We start from the raw sequence: 24974 nt of genomic DNA, 5'->3' as shown, positions 1-24974 counted from the left end.
CTAATTTTTGTATTTTTAGTAGAGATGGGGTTTCACCATGTTGGCCAGGCTGATCTCAAACTCCTGACCTCATGTGATTCGCACACCTCAGCCTCCCAAAGTTTTGGGATTACAGGTTTGAGCCACCAAGACTGGCCAGCTGACAGCTTTTAATCCCCATCCTCCCTCTTACCATCTTGCCCTACATGTAGGCAAGTCAGTAAAAAAAAGTGCACCCTCCTTTGGGAAGTTCAAATCTTGCAAGCCCTAACCTGTTAATGAAAACCCTTACCCCCGCCCTACCCGCTAGCCACAATTAAACCCAAAACCAGTTACCCCTCCTGCCTCTCTCATTTGCTGACCTGCTTGTAAGCCTGAAGCATGGAAAACCTCATAATATGCACAATACATCTCTTTGTGCCTTCTTGGTACTTGTATAGTGTTATCAGGTTAGACATCTGAATGCATTCCTCCTCTGCAGGAACACAGAACACCACCACTTACTAGCTGAATGATCTGCCTCAGTTTATCCATTTGTAAAATGGGAATAGTAGCAGTACTCACACTGTTGTTTTGAAAATTAAATGGGGTTAATACATGTTAAGTGCTTAAATTGATACCTGGCACACAGTTAAAATTTAACAAGTGTTACTTATTACTGGCGTGGGCCCTTTATATTCAAAGTGTTGGGCACTTGATGAATTCCTTCAATTAAGGGACTCAGGTTATTTTGGTTATGAGGCATGTTTTTGATATTTAATTTATTTCCTCCTCTCCTGGGGACTACTCTCTCCTTCTAGAACATTTATCATACTTTCTCTCCTATTTTCCATCTAACTTTCTTTTTTATTTTGCTTCATGAGACATTATAAAATTTCATGTCTTTATCTTCTAGTTTTTCAGTGATCTTTAGATCCATTTTCCTCTTTTTACTTAATAGTAAAACTCGTGTTTAACTAGTCACTTGGTCATATTACTCATTTCTCAGTCTCTCCTGCAAGCTAAGTTTATCCAGATGACTACGTTCTATTCAGCTGGATGGAAATGGTGAGTGAAAGGCTTCCTCTAAGTCTCTTGAGGGCAGAGACATAGCCTTCTTTACTTGCTCTTGCCTGCTGTGTGAAATGTGGAAGCCCCGGAGTTTCTCACTTCCAGGCTGCTGATATGTGAGAGCAAAATAAAGCTCTAAATTTTGAAGAGTTCTTATTTTTAATTTCCAAGAATGCTTTTTTGTTCTCTGAATGTTTCTTTTTTAAAAGCAGCATTTTATTCTTATTTGGTGATACAGTATCTTTTTTTAAAGAATATTAAGGGTTTTTTTTCCATTTTCCTTTGCTTCTTGCATTATTTCTGTTACCACTGAGTTAATTTTTTCTGTATATTTATTTTGATCTTTGTCATTTATGTTAGAGGCTTTCCTCAATTTTCTGGTAATCATTAACTGTCTGTTTATATTAAAGAATGAGGCACTAGGCCAGGCACAGTGGCTTACACCTGTAATCCCAGGGCTTTGGAAGCCAAGGTGGCAAGATTGCTTGAGGCCAGGAGTTTAGGACCAGCCTGGGCAATATAACAAGACCCTATCTGTACAAAAATAAATAAATAAATGATCAGGACATGGTGGTGTATACCTATAATCCCCATTATTTGGGAGACTGTGGAGGGAGAATCACTTGAGCCCAGGAGTTTGAGACTGCAGTGAGCTATGATGGTGCCACTCTACTTCTGCCTAGGCAATAGAGCAAGACCCTGTCTCAAAAAAGAAAGAAAAAAAGAATGAGGTACTATAAAGATAACAATGTGTAATGGGGCTTGTTGAGTAGTTGGTCTCTCCACAGGGAATAAGGTGGGATCCAGAAATTCCTTGGGTACTTCCAAATGCCAGTATCTCTAGGTATTTTATTGTGGGTTAGTCGATGTCCCCATAGAAAGATTATTTGCCTAGTAGTATAAGCCTGGGTGCTTGGACTGATTAAGTCATAGATGAATGGAGGATGGTGCCCAGAAAGAAGTGTTGAAATGTTCAAGTGGAAAATGCCCAGGGTTGGTGATCCTCGGTTGCAGAAGTCCTCCTGATTCTACCATGAATGGATAATACAACTCTCTTGAGAGAGAAGTCAAAGACTCTTCTCTTTTTTACATTCTTCTTGGGGTACCTGAAGATGTCTAGAAGAATCTTTTGGTTGGCTGTTGGAGTATCCACTGATTTCTTTATCTCCCAGCTTATCTCATTTTCTTCCAGGAACCTCTCTAGGTTGTGAGGGGAGACCAAAAACCAACTAGATATCCACTCCACTTTAAAGCTTTGTCTGGTTAAATAAAATGAACCTTATAAGAAATGCTTAGCTCTTTTGGGGAAAAAATGATCTGTCTCTGTAATAATCTCTCCATACCCAGCAGTGCTTCTTTCCCTAAGGTGGCCTTCAGGAGTATGGTAAGAGAGGGCTTATGAGATCTTATAGCTTTGAAAAATAAGCTCTCTAGGGCCAGATGGTATACTTGCACAATCAGAAATATAGTCCCCAAGTATTAAAGGACACTATCAATATAGAGAAAGGGCAGCTCACAGGATATTTGCAAATCATATATCTGATAAGGGGTTAATGTTGAGAATGTTTCTTTAAACCCCTACAACTCAAAAAGAAAACAATCTGATTCAAAAAATGGGCAAAGGACTTGAATAGACATTTCTCCAAAACAGATGTTCAAGTTGCCAATAGGCACCAAAAAAAAAAAAAAAAAAAAAAAAAAGGATGCTCAACATAACTAATCATTAGGTAAATGCAAACCAAGCTGGGAGTGGTACCTCATGCCTGTAATCCCAGCAGTTTGGGAGGCTGAGTTGGGAGGATCATTTGAGTCCAGGCATAAGACCACCCTAGGCAACATAGTGAGATCCCATATCTACAAAAAATTTAAAAATTAGCTGGGCATGGCGGCACGTGCCTGTAGTCCCAGCTACTTGGCAGGCCAAGGTGGAAGCATTGCTTGAGCCCAAGGTTGAGGCTGTAGTGAGCCGTGATCACGCCACTGCACTCCAGCTTGGGTGAAAGAACAAGACCCTGTCTTGAAAAATAAATGAAATAAAATTGCATTCTGAGTTATAGGAAAAATAAAACAAAATGCAAACCAAAACCTTAATAACATACCATTTCACACTCATTGGGATGGCTATTACTTTAAAAAAACAAAAAAACAAAAAAAAAAACAGAAAAGAAACTACTGTTGGCAAGGATGTGTAGAAATTGGAACCTTTGTACACTGTTGGTGGGAATGCAAGATGGTGCAGCCACTGTGGAGGACAGTATGGTGGCTCCTCAAAAAATTAAACATAGAATTACTATATGGCCTAGCGATTCCACTTCTGGATACATACCTAAAATAATTGAAAGCAGGCCCTTGAACAGATATTTGCATACCAACATTATTCACAATAGGCAAAAGATAGAAACAACCCACATGTCCATCAATGGATGAATTGATAAACAAAATAGGACATATACCTATAATGATACTACTCAGCCCTAAAAAGAAAATAAATTCTGATACTTAAACGTGGGAGACAAAGCCAAACATGGAAGGACAAATATTACATAATTTCACTTACATGTGATACCTGGAGCAGTCAAATTCATAGATACGAAAAACAGAATGGTGATTTCCAGGGGCTGGGGGAAGGGGAGAATGGGGAGTTAGTGTTTAATGGGTACAGAATTTTTGTTAGGAATGATGAAAATGTTCTGCAGGTGGATTGTGGTGATGATTGCACAACAATGTAAATGCACTTACTGTAACTGAACTGTACACTTAAAATAGTTAAGATGGTAAATTTTATATATATTTTACCACAATTAAATTTTAAAAAACAAAATGATGTAATCTTCAACGTTGAAGATTTATTGCCTTAATAGCAATAGGATGTGGGGAAGGGTGATGGGCTTCTCTTGCCTCCCTCCCTCTCATTGACATCATCTCCTAAACTTTATGACTGGTTTTTGTCTCCTATCTGTCCTTGCATAGCACCACCAGATACCCACATTACTACCTCATTCCTTCATTGTCTTTTGGCCTCCATAGTTTCTGATAAGAAATTTGCTGTAATTCTTATCTATTTTTCCCCTCTGTATGTTTCCCAACCCCTTCCTGCTCTTCACTTCTTCACATCTCTGTTCAATGGTCTTTCCACAAACAGCTCTTAAACTAACCATTCTACTTAAAATGACCACTTTTTTTTCTGCCTGCTTTTAAGACTTTTCTCTTTATCACTGGTAATACCCAGCCATGAATTTATAATAGATGACACCAGTGGTAGGAAGTGAGACAAGAGAATTTCATCAGCCCTTCCTTACATCCCATTGCTATCCTGGCAATAAAAGTTCATCTTCAAAGAGTATTTCTGAATGTACAAGGACACCATGTGGACCTGAAGAGCCTGTTTTTCAAAGCTATGAGATTGTGTAAACTTTCTGTCATCATACACCTGAAGGCCAATTCAGGGAAAGAAGCAGTGGAGGGTATGGGGATGCTATCTTAGAGACAGATTTTTTTATCTAAAAGACACATGTTTCTTGCAGTATTCATTTAAATTATGTAAGCAAATAAAGCTTTAAACCAGAGTAGGCAGCCCTAAATGGATGTACACCTAATATACAACTTCAAAATACATGCAGCAATGTGACTAGTGATCCTGGAGTTGTGCACTATAGTGGCCCTGCTTATTAGCCCCTTCCCACTCTTCACTTCTTCACATTATTCACATCTCTGTTCAGTGCTGTTTCCTCAAACAGTTCTTAAACTAACCATCCTACTTAAAATAGCCATTTCCCCAACCATCCCATAACTCTGCTTTATTTTCCTTTGTAGCATTTACTCATAACAAACCATTTTATTATTTATTGGTTACTTTTCTGTTGTCAGTCTCCTTCACTACAGTATAAACACCATGGGTGCATCTTCATTGTCTTATTCATATCATATACCCAATTCCTTGATCAGAGCCTAGAACATTCATAGTAGACGCTAAATAATATTTGTTGAATGAATGTATTTATGTATTTACTTATTATATTATTTAATATGAAGTATGTATTAGTCCATTCTCACACTGCTATAAAGAACTACCTGAGACTGAGTAATTTATAAAGAAAAGAGGTTTAATTGACTCACAGTTTCACAGGCTGTACAGGAGGCATGGCTGCAGAGGCCTCAGGAAACTTACAATCAGGGCAAAGGGGAAGCAAGCACGTTTTCACATGTTGGCAAGAGGGAGAGAGAGCTAAGGGGGAAGTGACAAACACTTTTTTTACCATCAGATCTTGTGAGAACTCACTCACTATCATGAGAACAGCAAGGGGGATATCTGCCCCCATGATCCAATCACCTCCCACCAGGTCCCTCCTCCAACACTGGGAATTATAATTCAACATGAGATTTGGGTGGGGACACAGAGCCAAATCGTATCAAAGTATATAGCTAATATCTGTAATTGTTATTTGAGTTTGTCTTCTTCATTTTTATATTTTTCCATTCCTTCTGCAATCTCTTATTAACTTTGTGTCATGTATACAGTCAGCTTGAGAGGTGGGAGGGGGGGAGGCGGAGAGAAAAATGTATAAAGTAAGAGCTCCACAAAGAAATCCCCACTTCCTGTGGAATACAATTCGAAGTCCTTTGCAGGCAGATTGGACATCATAAATCCAAGAGGGGAAATAAAGTTTTATTTTAGTTTTTATTTATTTATTTTTGAGACAGAATCTCACTCTGTTGCCCAGACTGGAGAGCAGTGGTGTGATCTTGACTCACTGCAACCTCTGCCTCCCGGGTTCAAGTGATTCTCCTGCCTCAGCCTCCAGAGTAGCTGGGACTACAGGCGCCCACCACCACGCCTAGCTAATTTTTGCATTTTTAGTAGAGACGGGGTTTCAACATACTGGCGAGGCTGGTCTCGAACTCCTGACCTTGTGATCCGCCCGCCTCGGCCTCCCAAAGTGCTGGGATTACAGGCGTGAGTCACCGCGCCCGGCCAAGTTTTATTTTTTTAAAGCACTCAAGAAGTTAGGTTTGTTTCTAGAAACGTGGAAGCATCCGTCGGCTTCCTTCCAGCGTCCCTTTGCTTCCTTCCAGCATCCCAAGGAGCTCAACTCCTTAATTTTCCCTACAGAGAATAGCACCAGGTCCGAAGCAGCTTGCATCAAAGCTCTTCCTTTGGTAATTGACAGCTGGGGGAAATCCTACCGAGGCCCACCCCTACCGTCCTCCTTGCAGGCTGACAGGCAAAACTCGGTGGCAGTGGCTTCCAGCTCAGCCAATAGACGAAACTGGAGCAAGAGTCTGTGTAAACAAACCCAGAGTGAGGCGCTTGGTCTCCTCCCCAACGAGTGGGCCGGGCGCATCCTTGGCCCAATGCCTATCCCAGGCTAGCGTAGCGTCCTTTCAGCCAATCAGAGCCGGCGTCTCCCGCAAGGAGGTGTTCCACCACAGGAAAAAAAATGAAGGAAGAGAAAAGACAGACATTAAAACCAATCAGAAGCTGAAACTTCTGAGAGAGTGGGCGGGCACTGCTTCACATTTAGACCAATAAAAACCATATATGCCATTCTAGGTGACCGAACGGCATCCTCTTCGGCCCAATAGACGAATGGGGCGGTGCCCGGCAACCAATGGCTTGGGTTCGGGGGCGGGGCGAGGAGGTAGTGTGCAGTAAGAGGTAACCTGGCAAGTGGTAGTGGCGCTTCTCGGGTTCTGTGCTTCACGCTTTGGTACTAAAGGCCGAGACTGTTCTGGCGACGGCGACCTCTACAGCAACAGCTTAAGCTCTCGGAGGAGTGGCAGAGTACGATCTGAAGGAGGGGCTTCTGGTCAGCCCAGGTGGGCTCGGGTGCCCGGGCTGCTGGGGAAAGGACTCGAGGGAAGCGCTGTTCTCCTGGCTCTGGGGGCGCCCTGCGCCTCCCTTTCTGCCGCCGTCGGGGCTGTGAGGGGCGGCACGCGCCTGCCCGAGCTCCTGTGGGGAGGGAAAGCGCACGGGATCCCACGTCGCGACCATCGGCGAAAAGGGGCGTCCGCTGGGGTCAGCCCCTGCCCCTCCGGGGCGATAGGGGGTTTTCGTCCCTTTTCCCCCGCACAGGTGCTCTGTTTCCCCCTCACCCCTACCCCCACCCATGTTCCTGACTCCCCTCAGCGTCCTCCTAACACTCGAACCGGATTCTTGGCCTGAGGCCCATTGCTACCCAGGTGCAACAATGCTAGGCAAATTGACCCGCGCGGCATCCCCCGCCCCTCTCCCCGGGTTGGAGGGGAGGGATTGCGCGTCCTGCCCCTCCCCCATTCGCGGGCCCCTGCGCGTCCTCTGCCGTTTTATACTTGCTCCATCTCCCGATTGACTCCAGCCCTCATTCTTCATGCCTCATTTGCCTGGGAGACGTTCGCCACTTCTCTTGTGCCTTGCGGTCCGTGAGTGAGTCCATCACCCCCGACCAACCTCTAAATTCCATTCTCATCTCTCCAGAAAACTAACATTTTCCACTTGCCTCTTCCAGGCAGCTGAAAGGTGAACCGAGAGAGGCAGAATACGTTGAACAGGGAGTTTGGCAAGGTTGGGAACTTTAATCGGTTTTGTTCATGGTAAACTGTTTTTGCCTTCCTTAAGATGGCATTTGATCATTATACCCGCTCTAGAATCTTTGTCCTAATGCCGTTCTTTTGGTGGTAATTGCTGAAAATGCAGTTGAAAAGGGCTAACTAGAAGCAAGGGATTTAAATTTTGTTACTATTATTTTAAGTAAATTGAATTGGATTATACTTTAAACAGCTTAACTGGGGTTTCTGGGAGTTTGCAGTGTAAGGACCTGGCTACCCTATTTTGTCATAAAATACAGAACATACTTAGTTGTACAGCACAGTGTGATTTGATCACACCCAACCTATGAATGGATAATAACAGCATTGAATCTGTTTAAAAACAACGTTCCCTATTCCCTTTTCACCTTCATAGTATATTCGTTTGGTTTCTAGTAATGTCGGTTCTAGCCATATGTTTCTAGGTAATAGCACAAACTAAGTTGTGCCTAAGTAAAATTATACCAATAATTTTGTGGGGAAAAGCTAATGCACTGCTCTTAGTTTTGATTAAGATTTTAGATGTTTGAAAATATAAATTCAAATATTGGATAGTGAGGGTTTTATTTTGGAGGTTGAAGGAGATTGAAGTGTTGGGGTAAGACTGATAGGCTCCTTTGGCTACTTGTATATCGGGGTGGGGAGAATATACAAGTTTACAAAATCTTGTAAATTCTCACAGTGCTTAGTTTCCTGACTTTAGAAAAATTGGAATTGTTTTTCCTAGCTTTCAGTGGAGAAATGTAAGCTGTGAGTTTAACATCATGTTAACTGTGTTTTGGCCAGAATTTTGCAAGCTTTTGTGAAAAAAATTATATTGCTTTCCTTATCCTGTTTGTAATGTATATATCAATATGCTTCCTTGTATTTTACTGTGGTAAAATTGTATCTTGCATATAAAGAAAAAAGTCTATTATAGTGAATTAAAAGAAATCTTTACTCTGAGGTGGCAGCCTTGTCTAATGGACCATATGTTTAAGCCTTGTTAATAAATCACACTACAGCCTAGCACAGTGGTGTGTGCTTGTAATCCCAGCCACTTAGGAGGCTGAGGCAGGAGGATTGCTTGAACCTAGGAGTTTAAGACCAACCTGGGCAACATAGTGAGACCCCATCTCAGTCAATCAACCAATTAATCAATTACACTAAAAAGAGCAAGATCTTAAAACTGTTCCAACAAATGACTGGGTGTCTAAAACAATGAAAAGAGTTTATGAGAGTTACAGCAGTCATCAGAGAAAAATCCTGGACAAATTGCAAATCTGTACCAGTTGTGAATTGCTATGACTGCAGCTGAAAACCAAAGTTATTTTTGTACAGTCTTTTTTGGGAGTATTTGTGTTTAATAATAACTTGTTTGCAAATTTAGAGGACTCTAGCTATGATTTCTTCTTAGAGACCTTGACCTTGAGGACCTTAGAGACCTTGACCTCACAGTTTAATGGAAGAGAGAACTAGAAACCAATAATTTAATGCAGAGAGTGAGGTTCTGCAGTACAAGGAATATACAGGGTTCAGAGAAGCACGATGGCACCATGTTCCGACCTCATCTTCTACTGCCCTAGACTTCCTGAAGTGCCATTTCCTGAACCTACCTGTTCTTTTCCACCATCTGCACCTCTCTCTGTAGGCACCATTCCTTGCAAGCCTTTTCCACACCTTATGTGCCTGGTGAAATTCTGTTTCTTCAAAATCTTGAAGCCTGCGTCTGCCTCATCCAAATAATTGTTTTTGCCTACTTCTCTGTTATTTCTTTATAAATAATTATAGTCGATTCTCATTATTTGCAGTAGTTATATTCTATAAAGTTGCCAAGAACACTGGGTTATCAAATATTCAACCATTGTTCCTAGGGAAAATATATACATATATAGATATCTCACATAGATTACAATCTTAATTCCTAAAAACAACTCATCCTGGTAGATTGAATTTTCTTTATTTACAAAAGAATAAAGGAAGTACAGAAGTGTTAAGCGATTTGCCTGAGGCCGCTCCACTAACAGGTGCCAGAGTTAAGATTCAGACTCGTCCAGATGGCCCCAGAGCCAGAGCTTCTTGCACTACGCTGCACTGCCCTCTGCTGTCTCTGTCCTCTGGTCAGTTTTGTATGAGAGCTGAGACGAGGCTGAGGGTCACCTTATTTGATCTTAGCTTGGGACGTGGGCAAGGAGTGACATATTTTTCACTACTATGTATATATCTATGAGTCACCTTGAAAGCTCCACAAGTATTAATTTGGGGATTACAAAGACATTTTAGCAAGTAAGCAAATTTGCAAATATGGGATCCACAAGTAATGAGGATGAACTGTATTTGTAAGGGACTGCTAGGGTCTGTTTCATTTTTAGCCTTTTCCCCAACAATGTGGAGTATTTCTTTAGCTTATTTGATAGTTTGTACATTTATTCATATATTTATTCATTTATCATATATTCATTTGTTCAGTTTGTTCATTTATCATATATTAAGCACTTACTATAAGTCAGACTCGGCCGGGCACGGTGGCTCACGCCGGTAATCCCAGCACTTTGGGAGGCTAAGGCAGGTGGATCACGAGGTCAGGAGTTCAATACCAACCTGGCCAGGATGGTGGAACCCTGTCTCTACTAAAAATACAAAAAAATTAGCCAGGAGTGGTGGCAGGCGCCTGTAGTCCCAGCTATTCAGGAGGCTGAGGCAGAGACTTGCTTGAACCCAAGAGGCGGAAGTTGCAGTGAGCCAAGATCGCGCCACTGCACTCCAGCCTGGGCAAGAGTGAGACTCTGCTTCAAAAAAAAACCAAAAAAAACCACAACTTGTTTTTTGTTTTTGTCTTTGTTTTTTTGAGATGGAGTTTCGCTCTTGTCGCCCAGGCTGGAGTGCAATGTCCGCCTCCTGGGTTCAAGTGATCCTCCTGCCTCAGACTCCAAGTAGCTGGGATTATAGGCTCACACCACCATGCCCAGCTAATTTTTGCATTTTAGTAGAGACAGGGTTTCACCATGTTGGCCAGGCTGGTCTTGATATCCTGACCTCGGGGGATCCTTCCACCTTGGCTTCCCACAGTGCTGGGATTACAGGCATGAGCCTCTGCATCCAGCCTCAAATTCTGCTTTAATCTGTGGTGAACAAGCTAGAGATTAAGGTCCTGCCCTGTGGATTTTATATTTGCATAAGAAAGACAGATACCTATGTCAGGAGCTCCGGGGAGAGGCCTAGGTTGGAATTATAGATTCACTTGACCAAGGTAAACCTGGTGTGCCTGCTCCTACTTCACATCCCCAGACATACTTCCAGAACATCTCTTTTCTATTTTTGTGTAAAAACTTTTCCTTTTGAGCCTCTCTCCATTGTTGCATGTCAGCCTCTACTTGTCTTTTGTTGATTTTGAGGCCACTTACCCATGTAAGTGGCAGGATATCACAGAAGAATCATGCTGACCTGAGTCTTTGAATTATGGTTCTGCTGCCTACCAACTGAGTTCCTTTGATCAAGCTCTTGGACTTCTGAGCCTGTTTCCTGATATCAAAAGTGGTATATGATATATTAGTCCCTGGTGGGTTGCAAGGAAGAGGCACACACGTATCAGCTTTGGTGGTGAAGGCTGAATGTAAACTTGGATGTGAAGTCATCTAAGCAGCCATATTGTCTCTTGGCCCTAGTACTTTCAAAACCTCATAGAACATTAATTTAGCGGTATTTAGTATTTGAGCTCTGAAGACCTGCCCTCTTTTCCTTCGTTCACTCAACATTTGTATTTTCCAAGAAAGAATATCTGATTGGATTAGTCTGTCACTTTCTAAAAACAGAAGACCCCTATTAGGGAGAATTTTGAGCTACGCCATGTCTTTGGTGATTGATCTCCCTGAAGTTCAGCCTATATGTTGTCCTTAGTTGAAGCACTGAGCCCTGGTCCAGTCACTTGTGGCCAAAGAAGGTTGGTTGTATGTATTATCAATCACACAGATATGCTACAGATATGCTTTTTGTGTATGCCACACTCGCACAATAGTTGTATTGTGTCTGGAGTTGGTTCCTGCCTGTGGGTTCATGGTCTCACTGACTTCAAGAATGGAACCCCAGACCTTGGCGGTGAGTGTTACAACTCTTAAAGATGGCACAGACCCGAAGAGTGAGTGGTAGCAAGGTTTATTGTGAAGCATGAAAGAACATGGCTTCCATAGCGTGGAAGGGGACCCAAGCAGGTTGCTGCTGCTGGCTCCAGTGGCCAGCTTTTATTCCCTTATTTGTCCCCTCCCGTGTTCCGTTTCTGGCCTATCGAGAGTGCCCTTTTTTAATCCTCCCCTCAATTGGCTACTTTTAGGATCCTGCTGATTGGTGCATTTTACAGAGTGCTGATTGGTGTATTTTACAGAGCGCTGATTGGTGCATTTTACAGAGTGCTGATTGGCTTGTTTTACAGGGTGCTGAGTGGGGTGTTTTGCAGAACGATGACTGGTGCGTTTTACAATCCTCTTGTAAGACAGGAAAGTTCCCCAAGTCCCCACTCGACCCAGGAAGTCCAGCTGTCCTCACCTCTCGGTATGACTGTAGCATATTCTAAAAGAACCCTTTGGAGAGTTTCTTTAGAAGACAATTGACAGTATAGAAGTTCTAGAGTTTCATGGCCTTTTGTCCAATTCAAATACTTATCTAATGTAATCATAGATAATTGTTAATAAAGAATCTAACAAGGTAATTGACACATGTCAAATAGTCAATACATCTCCCTTTTGGTGTTGCATTTAGTATTATAGTGTGGTTATTTGTTCATATGGCTGTTTTTCATACTAGACCATGAGCTCCATGAGGGCAGGGTCTACAGTTTCAACTGTAGGAATTCTGAACTCTTACTAAAAGAATGGGCGGATAGAAAGGCTTCCCAGAGAAGGTAGTATTTAAGCTGATTCTTTAAGGGTGAGTAGGAATCCTTTCCAGGTGAATAAAACTTTGAGATATCATTCCAAACAGAGTCTAGCAGGTGCAAAGGCACAGAGATAGAGATGGTGAAGTTTACATATGTGCTCTTTGTATTAAAAATAAGTGTTCTTTGTATTTTTAATACAAAGAGCAAATAAAAACAAAAATTAAAAATCATTACATGGGCTTGGCCGGAGGGCATGGCACAATTGAGTTAGCTATGACCATAGACACTCAGTAATGGATGGAAGTTTTAGGGAAAGAGTAAAACATTCTTAGGTTGTTGGCCAAGTATCTAGAACAATTTAGAAATACAGGTAATTGAATTCTGGGAATGATTACACTGTAGTGAAATCATTTACTTCTTCTCTGCCTGTGAAGCATATATGTGTTGCACACTGTTCAAGGTCCTGAAAATGAGACTTCTTCTCAAGGAGCTCATGAGCAATCAAGGGAGACAGATGGGTGAGCAGCTGATTATCATGTGACAAGTGAGGTAATAGAGGTATAACAAAAATGCTATCTAAACAAGAAGAAAAGAATAATTAGTAATATATGGAGTGATGGGGGAAGATTTCTCAAATGAAGCTGGCCGGGCGTGATGATGGCTCACGCCTGTAATACCAGCACTTTGGGAGGCAGAGGTGGGAGAATCCAGGAGTTCAAGACCAGCCTGGTCAACAGAGCAAGACCCTGTCTCTATATTTGAAAAAATAAATGTTTTTTTAAAATGAAGTGATATTTGAGCACTCTGGAGCACTGTACAAACATAGGACAGACTGAAGGAATGTATCCACCTTAATTTGAGTTAACATTTTTAAACATTTTATATTGCAGAAATAGTATATATTAACTGTTGTGAAATTAGAAATAATTGATTGTCTAGGAGCGGGGTACTACAAAGTACTCCACAGATCCACCATACTGAGACAGTGGTTAGTGCTTTGATTTATTTGTTTTGTTTGTTTGTTTGTTTTGAGATGGAGTCTTGCTCTGTCACCCAGGCTGGAGTGCAGTGGCCAGATCTCAGCTCACTGCAAGCTCCGCCTCCCGGGTTTACACCATTCTCATGCCTCAGCCTCCTGAGTAGCTGGGACTACAGGTGCCCGCCACCTCGCCCGGCTAGTTTTTTGTATTTTTAGTAGAGACGGGGTTTCACTGTGTTAGCCAGGATGGTCTCCATCTCCTGACCTCGTGATCCGCCCGTCTCGGCCTTCCGAAGTGCTGGGATTACAGGCTTGAGCCACCGCGCCCGGCCTGATTGATTTATTTTATACTTTTTGTGCATATACATGTATTGTATACATACATATGCATGGTTAAATAGAAATGGTTCCTCCTAGGTGTTCTGTTTATCCATTTATTTTTATGAAATAAATCGCCAAAGAGTTCATTGGCTTTGTCCAAGGGAATCTTTTGTTACATGCTGCTGTACATAATGAAAACTAAAAAAGGGGCTAACTTTTCAGCCTATTGACCGTGTGGGCTTGTGGTGATTTAAACAGAGGCCTCATGAAAGGCAGCTTCAGAAATGAATTTGGTGTGTGTAGGTGGTTATGCTTGGCATTATTGTTTGTACTAGTATGATAGGGATGACTTCTGTGCCTGCCATCAGGGAACTGGTGAAGTAAACGATGGTACATCCAAATGATGGAATACTGTGTAATTGTAAAGAAGAATGAGAAAGACCTATGTACTCATGTGGAAGAACTAGATATTGTGTGTGTTTTTAAAAAAGGAACAAGGAATGGTGTATGTATGGTATAGTGTATATGGTATGCTACTTTTTGTGTTGAGAGAGAAGAGTAGAATAAGAATATACATGGGTGTTTGCAGAGATAACTTCTGAAATGATATATAAGAAACCAATTAAAAGTGTTTGGCTGTGGAGGGAGAATAGGACTATGAATGGGATTTTGCCACATACATTTATAGATAGTTATATTTTAAATTTTTTTGAACTATGTATTTGTACACAAAACCCTCTTAAAAATAAGTGAATGAAGGAATGAAATGGGATTATGAGAACGAGATAAGAAAAAGGTTCTACAGGGCTGCCCATCTTTTTAGTACCCAGCGAATACATAGCAATAGCAGCAAAAATTGGAAGAGTTGCCCCAGGAAGGTGGAGAGTCAGCCTTTCCTTTGTCTTTTCCTCAATTTCATATATTTTTAAAAGTACTCTAAGAACAATAAAACAATTTAAAACAAAAATGTTTCCAGAACTTGTAAAATAAAAGGAATATGGGGCAGCTTTGTGTAGTGCACATCCCAAAAATGGGCTGATTTACCTCAAGAGGCAGGGAGTCAAGCTCTCTAGCCTACATGGGGTACATACATGAGAAAAATAAGAAAAAGAATGGATGTGAAAAAAACACTTATCCCTGATTGTAAAGGAAATCATTCTTTTTACAATAATTTAACAAAATATAAAGAAAAACCTTTAGACTGGACGCGGTGGCTCACGCCTGTAATTCCAGCACTTTGGGAGGCCGAGGCAGGCGGATCACGAGGTCAGGAGATCGAGACCATCCTGGCTAACACGCTGAAACCCCATCTCTACTAAAAATACAAAAAAAAAAAAAAAAAAAAAAAGGTAGCTGGGCATGGTGGCAAACGCCTGTAGTCCCAGCTACAGGAGGCAGGAGAATGGTGTGAACCCGGGAGGCGCAGCTTGCAGTGAGCTGAGATCGCGCCATTGCACTCGACAGAGTAAGATGCTGTCTCAAAAAAAAAAAAAAAAGAAAAGAAAAAAAAAGAAAAACCTTTAATTCTGCCACTCAAAACATTCTGATTTGCTGCTTTTTATACTTTTTTATGCATATAAACATTTTTAAAAGTAGAATCATGAAATACAGTCTTTAGTCACTTACTATATTTTGGGCATGTTTCTGTGGCAGTAAATATATCCTGGCATCATCAATAGCTGGCTGTATATTAAGTGAATCATTGCCACTCCAGAGGTGAATTTCCTTATATATACATTTTAATGGACTCAGCAAGCATTTTTGGACTGAATTCATAGAAGTAGAATTTCTGGAGGAAAATAACAAAAAAACAGTTTTAGGGTTTTTAATAGAAATTTTCAAATTATCCTGCAGGAAAATGGGTTCAGTATATACTCCCACCAACAGTGACGGAGTTCCAGTTTCCCCCTTCCATTTGTCATCTTTGCCCATCTTTAGGCAGAAAGTCTCATTGTTTTAATTACATTTTCTTTAATTTCTAGTGCTTTTGAGTCTTTTTTATATGCTTATTGGCCATTTTTATTCTTGTAGGAAGTGCCTGTTTCTCCATTGCCTATTTTCTGTTGGAAAGTATTTGTTTTTTTCTGAGTAATTTTATAAAATTATAAAATAATTTTATCTCTTCTATCATTTTTCTTTTTCTGAGTAATTTTAAAGATTTCTTTATAGGCTAAGGATACAAACCTTTTATCTGTCATTGAAGTTACCAAAACTGTCTCCCAGTAAGTTATTTGTCGTTTTGCTTTATTTTTTCTTTCTTTTTTGCTAGCCAAGCTCCAAAGTCACATTTCACTTTATTTTTATTGGGCTGAACGAAAGCATTTTAACTTAGTGATTTTAGTGTAAACAGGAGTAGAGCAGAATGTAATTATCTAGGTCTCGGTCTGTCACCCAGGCTGGAGTGCAGTGGCATGATCTTAGCTCCTGCAGCCTCAAACTCGTGGGCTCAAGTGATTTTCTCGCCTCAGCCTCCCAGATAGCTAGGACTACAGGTATATGCCACCACGCCCAGCAGATTTGAAAAATTTTTTGTAGAGATATGAATTTGCTATGCTGCCCAGGCTGGTCCTGAATTCCTGACTTCAAGTAATCCTCCCTCCTTGGCTTGCCAAAGTGCTGGGATTGTAGGCGTGAGCTACTGCTCCCAGCCCAGAGCTTATTTTTGTTTGCTAGTGGTGTTCTTGGTATCTTTTCATATTTGAGGCTTTGTTGCTGGTGCGAGGTATTACCCTCACCATCTGAGGTTTAAGGACTTTTGTTTTTAATACTGAATACGGAACCATTTAGTTCTGCATCTTTGCAGGTAACACAGTGTGCCTACCAGGACTCTGTTTCATATCCATTGAAAGCAAGAAGCAATACAGTAAAACTTTGCCTGGCTAGAGGCTTTGAAAGAGTGGAGTATTCTGGTTTAATTCTGTTAACTTGAAAGTTATGAAGGTGAAAAAAATTCAAAACTTTAATTTCCTGTAGAATGCAATTCAAAAGTATAGACTGGGCATGGTGGCTCACACCTGTAACCCCAGCACTTTGGGAGGCCCAGGTGGGCAGATCACCTGAGGTCAGGAGTTTGAGACCAGCCTGACCAACATGGTGAAATGGTGAAACCCTGTCTCTACTAAAAATAGAAAAGTTAGCTGGGCATGGTGGTGGACTCCTGTAATCCCGGCTACTCAGGAGGCTGAGGCAGGAGAATCACTTGAACCGGGGAGGCAGAGTTTTCAGTGAGCCAAGATCGTGCCACTGCACTCCAGCCTAGACAACAGTGAGACTCCATCTCAAAAAAAATTAAAATATGTATATATAGCCAATAATTCCACTTTTCTTCTCTTAGTAAGTTTGGACATTCAGATCTACTTGGCGTTTTATTATAGAACTCCTAGTGTTCCTGAGACTTACATTGTGAAGATCCTTTTCTAAAACTTTAGATGTAAGAGGATGTAAGTAGTATTGTATGAGATCAGGCTGAATGAGAATTGACACCTATAAATATACTTTTTAGACTAAGTCTCCGATTGCCATTTGTTCTTATTTAACTCATAAAAATAAAACACATTGGATGGAGGGTGAGAGTAGAAAGGAGATAAATGTCTCTTAATTGGATGTCGTTATTTCATATCAAGATAGAATATACAGTATCCCTGGCTTTGGGCCTACAGAAAGAAACGCATTTTTCTAAGTGCTATATGCCAGAGGTTCTTGAACACCTGGAGGGCTTATTGCAACACAGATTGCTGGACCCTATTCCAGAGTTTCTGATTCATCAGGTCTAGAGTGGGGCCTGAGAATTCGCATTTATAACAAGTTCTCAGGTGATTCTGATGCTGCTGGTCCAGAGACTACATTTTTGAGAACCACTCTTGTATACTAAATATTGTAGAACTCTAGAAGAAAGCTGTTTGGTCTGGGATGAGAAGCACACAGGTTATGGAGCAAATCATGACAGATTCAACCCTTGATCCAGCCTAGTGTGGAGTTCAGGTTACAAGCAATACGTAGTGACATAACACAATTCTTGTTTTTTTATGATTGGAAGTCATAGCCAAGTATCTAGTGAGAAACTCCGTTTCATTTGCAAGGCTTAGAGAGGCCAGGAGATTCTAGTCAAATAGGATTTAGTGATTAACCCCATGAGAGTACGAGTTATTTATGTCCTTTTTCTCTCCCCCATCACTTAGCATTTAGCCTTACTTTAGAAGGGTCTTGTATTTTTTAAAACTGGTAAAGAGCTTTGAGTACTTATTAAATTGAAACTTTTGTGTGTTTTTAAAGATATTAGACATGTTTCTTAAGATTATTTTAAACAGTAATGTAGGAGAATAAGAGAAACTTTTTCCAAAAAAGAGAAATCATTGTGATTATTTTATCTTATTGGAATGTTGGATAATATAGTCTGCTTCATTAATCATCAAGCATGCTATGGATTTTCCATTTTTATAGGATTTGTACCTCAACTGAGGTAATACTGGTAATTCTTGTACTCCGTTTGAAGATGAAAAATCAAGGCCAAAATCAAAGACCTGGCATAGAAGCTGGGTAATGAAGACAGCTTCGAAGGAACACATGGATACACACACACATAGATACACATATATATAAAGTACACAATCATATATTTTTTAAAGTTTTATTTATTATTATTGTCAGCACAGAGATATCTGTGCTGAACTTAGGCATCATATGTAGAATCTGTAGAATCTTTGGGTTGAAGAGAAAAGAAACTCTGGAAGCCACACCTTTTCATAGAGAAGTTTTGCTTTAACAAGTTTTTCTTGCTTGTCAACACTAATTTCTATCATTCCACGGCTAATAGCCTCAGTTGACCAGCTGGTTCAGCCTAGACTGTTTGAAGGAATAACTAGTATTACAAACAGTGGGTTAGGAAGATTCCCTACTTGGAAACATTCCTGTTTTTCTCCCCTTACCCCTCAGAGAAGAGTTTGAGTGAAGAAGGGTAGAACTAGAACCCACAGATTAAACTGGTGGCTCTGAAGCTTGGCTGCACATCAAAAACAACCCAGACTGTTTTCTAGAAAACCATACAGATTTTGCGCCCCACCTTCAGACCGTCTGAATTGTGATCTCCTAGGATGGAACCTGTTTGGGAGGTGGGCGGTCTGCATTTTTTTTTGAGACGAAGTCTCGCTCTGTCACCCAGGCTGGAGTATGGTGGCACGATCTTGGTTGGGTTGCATTTTTTAATAACTTTCCCAGGTAATTTTATGTAGGCTCCTGGACTGTATGCCTCAGATCAGATCAGTGCTAGACCCAGGTGAATTTTCACCAACTTATTGTGAAATAAGAAATATAAGGACCACATAGTATTTTTTGTAACATCAAATTTATTCAGTTTAAAGAATTGTCCTTTGCATTGAATTAAGGCCTTCTTGGGTTTTTTTGGTGCTAAAATATCCTTTTATAGAATGATGTTGATAAGGATGTTTTTACCATCTTTGTATGGTTTTTAATTGGAATCCTATATTGTCCTCAATATTTTTTAAAATCTGTTGGTTTATGAAATCCTAAACACTGAGTGCCTCTGATCTAATCATCCTTGGAAATTGTTTTTTAAATTCTTTGGAATACAGGTCCATAGAGGGTCCAAAGCCCTTGGAACTAGACAACTCTCAGAATTCAGAATTTTTCAGATTTAGGAAGATGCTTTCTCTGTGTTACGAATGCCTCAGTGTGTCTGGTGCAACATCCTTAGTCACATACATTAATATTTCTGAGCAAAACAGGAGTATTCACACTAAGTGGGTAGATAAAGGCTGTATATAGCTTCATATCAGTTCAGACCAAATTTTACTGTCCTGTAAGTTTTGACATAAAGCATATGAAAAATTCATGGTTTTTAGAGCTGTTTAGATATTGGAATTGTGCATAATGGATTGTAGACCTATTTGGAGGATTGCTTTCTCGTCCTAAAAGTATTAGCAAGCTTCAAATTAAATGGAGCTTCATATGTTCATGGTAGGGAATGTAATTTATTTTGATTTAAATAAGCTACCATGTGCTGTGATTGGTTTGTGTTTTCCTTCCGAAGACCTCAGTACTTTTGTTGAATAGCATTTTTCTTCAGCATGGTTCCCCGAACCCCATTTGTGATATTTGAGATCAAATCAGAGTTTTCTATTATAGCCTTTCTGAACCTAAAGTGGGAAGTGTGAGAGTATGGGGTAGTCACTACATGGGAGTGGTTAAGAACATGGGCTTTGGGACCAGAAAGACCTAAGCTTAAGCACCAATTCTAGTACTACTAGGTTATACTTTAGGCAAGGTGTTTAATGAATCTCTGGTGGCTCATGCCTGTAATCCTAGCTACTTGAGAGGATGAGGCAGGGGGATCACTTGAGCCTAGAAGTTCAAGTCCAGTCTGGACATCACAGTGAGACCCCTGTCTCTAAAAAAAGAAATTTTAAATAAATAAATGAAAGGCGGAGTATTTATATGAAAAAAACTGGGAGACTAATAGTCCCTGCCTCATGGGATTGTTACGAAGATTAAAAGAGAGACTGTTACTGAAGTACTTAGAAGAGCTGTTATTTTATTGCCATCCTTTCCACCTTGTATTTGGATAGATTACCATACTTGTTTTTTCTGTGTAACTTAATTGTCCAGTGGGATTCTCATTCCCTTAGAGGCCTGGAGAAACTTGTCTTAAATGCTTTCCCAATTCATAAATTGGGACAAATTCCCAATTCATACTAAGTCTTGCCATTGCAATTTAGACATAAAATCTGCCTCTTGAGTGGTTTCCACACCAAAAAATCCACAAACTCCTGAATTTTATATGGGCCTAATAGTCTTACTGAAAATTGGAAGTCTTAAGGTGTAGTCCATTTTACACAGTGTGAGGCCTTTCATACTCTGAAATGTACGACTCTTGACTTTTTCTTTTTCACTCTGTCCAGCACTGTGCCTTCATTAGCCAGATAAATGTTCCCCTTTCTCCCAGGAAATGTTCTGACCTTACCCTGGTTCCTTAAGGACCCTCTTTCTCCCCCAGATTAACTTTCAAAGAGCTTTTCCAACCCAAAATGACACCCTTCCTGAAAAGATTTCCAGTGGATACTGTTTTCACTACCTCATTACAGATGTGTTATGCTGCTTGGCTCCCCTCTCCCACTTAGCTGAGGCAAACCTTTATTTCCAGAAATATGTCAAATAAAATGAACATGTGATCCCTTTTTGTGATTTTTGTTGGGATTCACTGTATGGATTTCTTCTAGTTTAGATAATTCCACTGTGGCAAGCTTTTATTCTTAGCATACAGCACATGAAGAGAATGTTATAGTCTCTTGGTGTTATTAATGCTAAAATAGTAAACAAGAACACAAAATTTTCTAGATTAGAAGTGTTCCCCCCGCCCCCGCCCGGCCAGGCACAGTGGCTCACATCTGTAATCTGGCACTTTGGGAGGCTGAGGCAGGAGGATTGCTTGAAGCCAGGAGTTTGAGACCAGCCTGGGCAACATAGCAAGACCCCTTCTCTTAAAAAAAAAAATTAGGCATGCCTGGTGGTGCACACCTGTATTCTTAGCTACTTGGGAGGCTGAGGCGGGAGGATTGCCTGAGACTGGGAGTTCAGTGCTGCAGTGAGCCATTATTGCACCACTGCACTCCAGCCTGGTCTACAGAGTGAGACCCTGTCTCTATAAAAATTAAAAAATAGTCTGGGCATAGTGGTTCATGCCTGTTATACCAGCACTTTGGGAGGCTGAGGCAGGAGGATCACTTGAGTCCAGGAGTTTAAGACCAACCTGGGCAACATAGATGCCATCTCTACTAAAAAATATATAAATAAGTGTTTTTTAATCCCTCTTGAGTAACTTGATTTGTCAAAAACAGATTCCAGAGTAGTGCTGTCACTGACTGTGGGGAATAACTGTTCATACTCAACGAAGAGTCCTCACTCACAGATCCTAACCCCTAAGGGCATAGGCTTCCTGCCTAGGAAATGAGATTTAGAATACAGCATTCTAAAAATGACAGTTAATCAACAGATTATTTATTAAGGACCTGGTGGGTGCACAGAGGCATGCTAGAAGCTATAAAGGACTTGATTCTTGCCCTCAAGAAACTTCCAAGATTATAGACTAGTCCCAAAACAAATAATGAGTGATACTATCTCAAATATACAAGTAATGCCTCTAGAAGCTATAAAGGACTTGATTCTTGCCCTCAAGAAACTTCCAAGGTTATAGACTAGTCCCAAAACAAATAATGAGTGATACTCTCTCAAATATACAAGTAATCAAATGTGAGAGGCAGGTGAAAATGGGGAAGACCTTAGGCTCGGAGATTGTATTCAGGCTTTTATAGTGGCATTTTTTGATATAATTATGCATTTAAAAAACAAATTGTCATCATATCAGTCTGAAATGTATAGAGACACTTGTTGGTGAGAAAAGCTTTTTATATATAATAATTTACCCATAGGGATGTTTTTGATTAACGTTATCTGTTAAAGACTTCACAATATTTCCCCCATTAATAGTCTGTGTCTTTTTGGAGCTGATCTGGAGAAGTCGAGGACCACGTGCTAATTGCTGTTTGATGTTATTCTGGGAGGACAGTTGATTGGCTTTGGGGCAAGGAGTTGGAACTTGAGGACTAGAAGGCTCTGAGTCTAGAAATCTTGCCACTGACTTTTGGCAAGTCTTTTGATTCTACCTTTGAAACTGCCTTTAAATGCCTTATGGAGTACATTTTATGACTGTTCTGTACATATCCAGTAGAATGATAGTGATATCACAGAACATCCTTGGGGCATTGTTTCTAAAAGTTTGGGATTGTTAATAGTTACCAGATTAAAAATGTATGTAATATGTGTAATAAAGGTAACAATACATAAATTTGGAAAATGCTTGGTAAATTAAACAGGACTTTTCAGAACAATGAATTTACACATGGCCATGATTTTTTTTTTTTTTTTTTCAAAGAACATTCACAAGACTGTAGTTTGTAGAACACTAGTTTGGGAACTGTTGGTGTAGGAATTAGGGTAATTAGGATTTGGACTATTCCAGGTAGAGGTTGTCACTATATTTGAAGAATTGTTTTTAAGCCTTTAGTCTTTCTGTATATCAGAATTACCTATAGCAAATTAACAAGCAGAAATGCAAAAATTGGACCTTGGCTCAGGCCTAACAAGTCAGAATATCTGCAAAGTATGGATGTGGAAAAACTTCCAGGCGATTCTATATACTCCTAAGACTGAAAACCGCTCAATTAGAATAGACCTTCTTGCCACTTGCTAAATGCAGTCTTTTTTTGGAGACAAGTCTTGCTCTTGTCCCCCAAGCTGGAGTGTGAAGGCGCAATCTCAGCTCACTGAAACCTCCGCCTCCTGGGTTCAAGTGATTATCCTGCCTCCCCCCACCCCCCACCTCCCCGAGTAGCTGGGATTACAGCCACCTGCCACCACGCCCGGTTAATTTTTGTATTTTTAGTAGAGACAGGGTTTCACCATGCTGGCCAGGCTGATCTAGAACCCCTGACCTCAGGTGATACACCCACCTCGGCCTCCCAAAGTGCTGCGATTACAGGCATGAGCCACCATGCCTGGCCAGCTAAATGCATTCTTAATCCTATTTGAGTATGCTTCTGTTTTTTTTTTCTTGACTCTGGTCCAGGGACTAGACTGTTGCTGTAATTAAGTTCAGTTTTATTATTCTTCCCAGAGTATCTGTATCCCAGTTTTCAGATTCCATTTCATCAGTGGGGCAAACTATAGGTCAGTATAGGACAAGTTTTAAACATTAATGAAAAAGAGACTGTATTGTATTTATACTGCTTTCTCATCTGGCATCCTTGAGTTTAATTTAGAAAATGCCTCTATTTGTAATTTACCTTTGTTTTGATATAATTTACAAATGTAGAGATCACGTAAGTGATTTTCCTCTTTTTCCTGACTTCCTTGTCAACTAAAACGTTTTTGAAAACTTCTTGTTAACTTGTAATTGCAGGTAAGTTCCATTTTCTGTTTGCTTAAGCTCACTGATGTCATATTTGGAAGCACTGTTCTTGCATCAAATGGAAGATAATCAATGGAACATTTGTGCATTGAGGTCAATATAGGAAAGCTTAGCAGAATGACTACTTATTTGTTTTCTGTTAACGTCCATGCAGCTTCTCTGGAAATAAATGAAATGGAAGTACATGGGACAAAATCATTCTAATTCAAGATTTAACTGGAACCTTTTTTTTCTTCTTCTTATTATTATTATTATACTTTAAGTTCTAGGGTACATGTGCGCAACGTGCAGGTTTGTTACATGTGTATACATGTGCCATGTTGGTGTGCTACACCCATTAACTCATCATTTACATTAGGTATATCTCTTAATGCTATCCCTTCCGCCTCCCCCCACCCCACGACAGGCCCCAGTGTGTGATATTCCCCTTCCTGTGTCCAAGTGTTCTCATTGTTCAATTCCCACCTATGAGTGAGAACATGCAGTGTTTGGTTTTCTGTTCTTGTGATAGTTTGCTGAGAATGATGGTTTCCAGCTGCATCCATGTCCCTACAAAGGACATGAACTCATCCTTTTTTATGGAAAGCTTGTATTTCCATAAAATGCATTGTATTCCATGGTGTATTTGTGCCACATTTTCTTAATCCAGTCTGTCATTGATGGACATTTGGGTTGGTTACCTGGAACCTTTAAAAAAAATTCTATATACATGTCATATGTCTCCTCACCCCACCAAAAACTGAACTACTCCCCCTTTCTCTTTTTTTTCCTTGATTCTTCACCAAATAATGGAGAAAATCTGATGGGTTTATTTACTTAGTAAAAGAAAATCTTGTAAAACAAGGAGACAGAGAAATTATTTTAGTGCAAAGTATGACATGCTATATAAAAATATGTTCTGGCTGGGTGTGGTGGCTCACGCCTGTAATCCCAGCACTTTGGGAGGCTGAAGTGGGCAAATCATGAGGTCAGGAGATCAAGACCATCCTGGCTAACACAGTGAAACCCTGTCTCTACTAAAAATACAAAAAGTGAGCTGGGCGTGGTGACTCGCGCCTGTAGTCCCAGCTACTCAGGAGGCTGAGGCAGGAGAATTGCTTGAACCGAGGAGGTGGAGGTTGCAGTGAGCCAAGATCGCGCCACTGCACTCCAGCCTGGGGTGACAGGGTGAGACTCCATCTCAAAAAAAAAAAAAGTTCTATATGGTTTTAAAAGGCTTTATAAAATTATTTCTTGTATTGCTTATGTAGCTT

At 40.5% G+C, this 24974-nt stretch overlaps 1 protein-coding gene across 2 annotated transcripts in view; it reads left to right on the top strand.

The window, feature by feature from the left end:
• Positions 1–6672: 6672 nt before the first annotated feature.
• The window catches only part of PAIP2B (poly(A) binding protein interacting protein 2B), a 38193-nt gene continuing 19891 nt past the window's right edge, over positions 6673–24974 (top strand). Inside the window, exon 1 of one of the 2 annotated variants that reach the window (XM_025354508.1) lies at positions 6673–6846. Coding sequence is in view for 1 of the 2 variants with exons in the window: in XM_025354507.1 (XP_025210292.1) it covers positions 7377–7428 (52 nt within the window). In the remaining variant the exon portion in view is untranslated. Of the gene's footprint in view, positions 6847–7344; positions 7429–24974 lie in introns of those variants that run through there. The other variant, XM_025354507.1, reaches the window with a different exon arrangement.

Source organism: Theropithecus gelada, chromosome 13, assembly GCF_003255815.1.
Source record: "Theropithecus gelada isolate Dixy chromosome 13, Tgel_1.0, whole genome shotgun sequence".
Taxonomy (NCBI): domain Eukaryota; kingdom Metazoa; phylum Chordata; class Mammalia; order Primates; family Cercopithecidae; genus Theropithecus; species Theropithecus gelada.
This window is presented reverse-complemented; position numbering and strand designations above follow the sequence as displayed.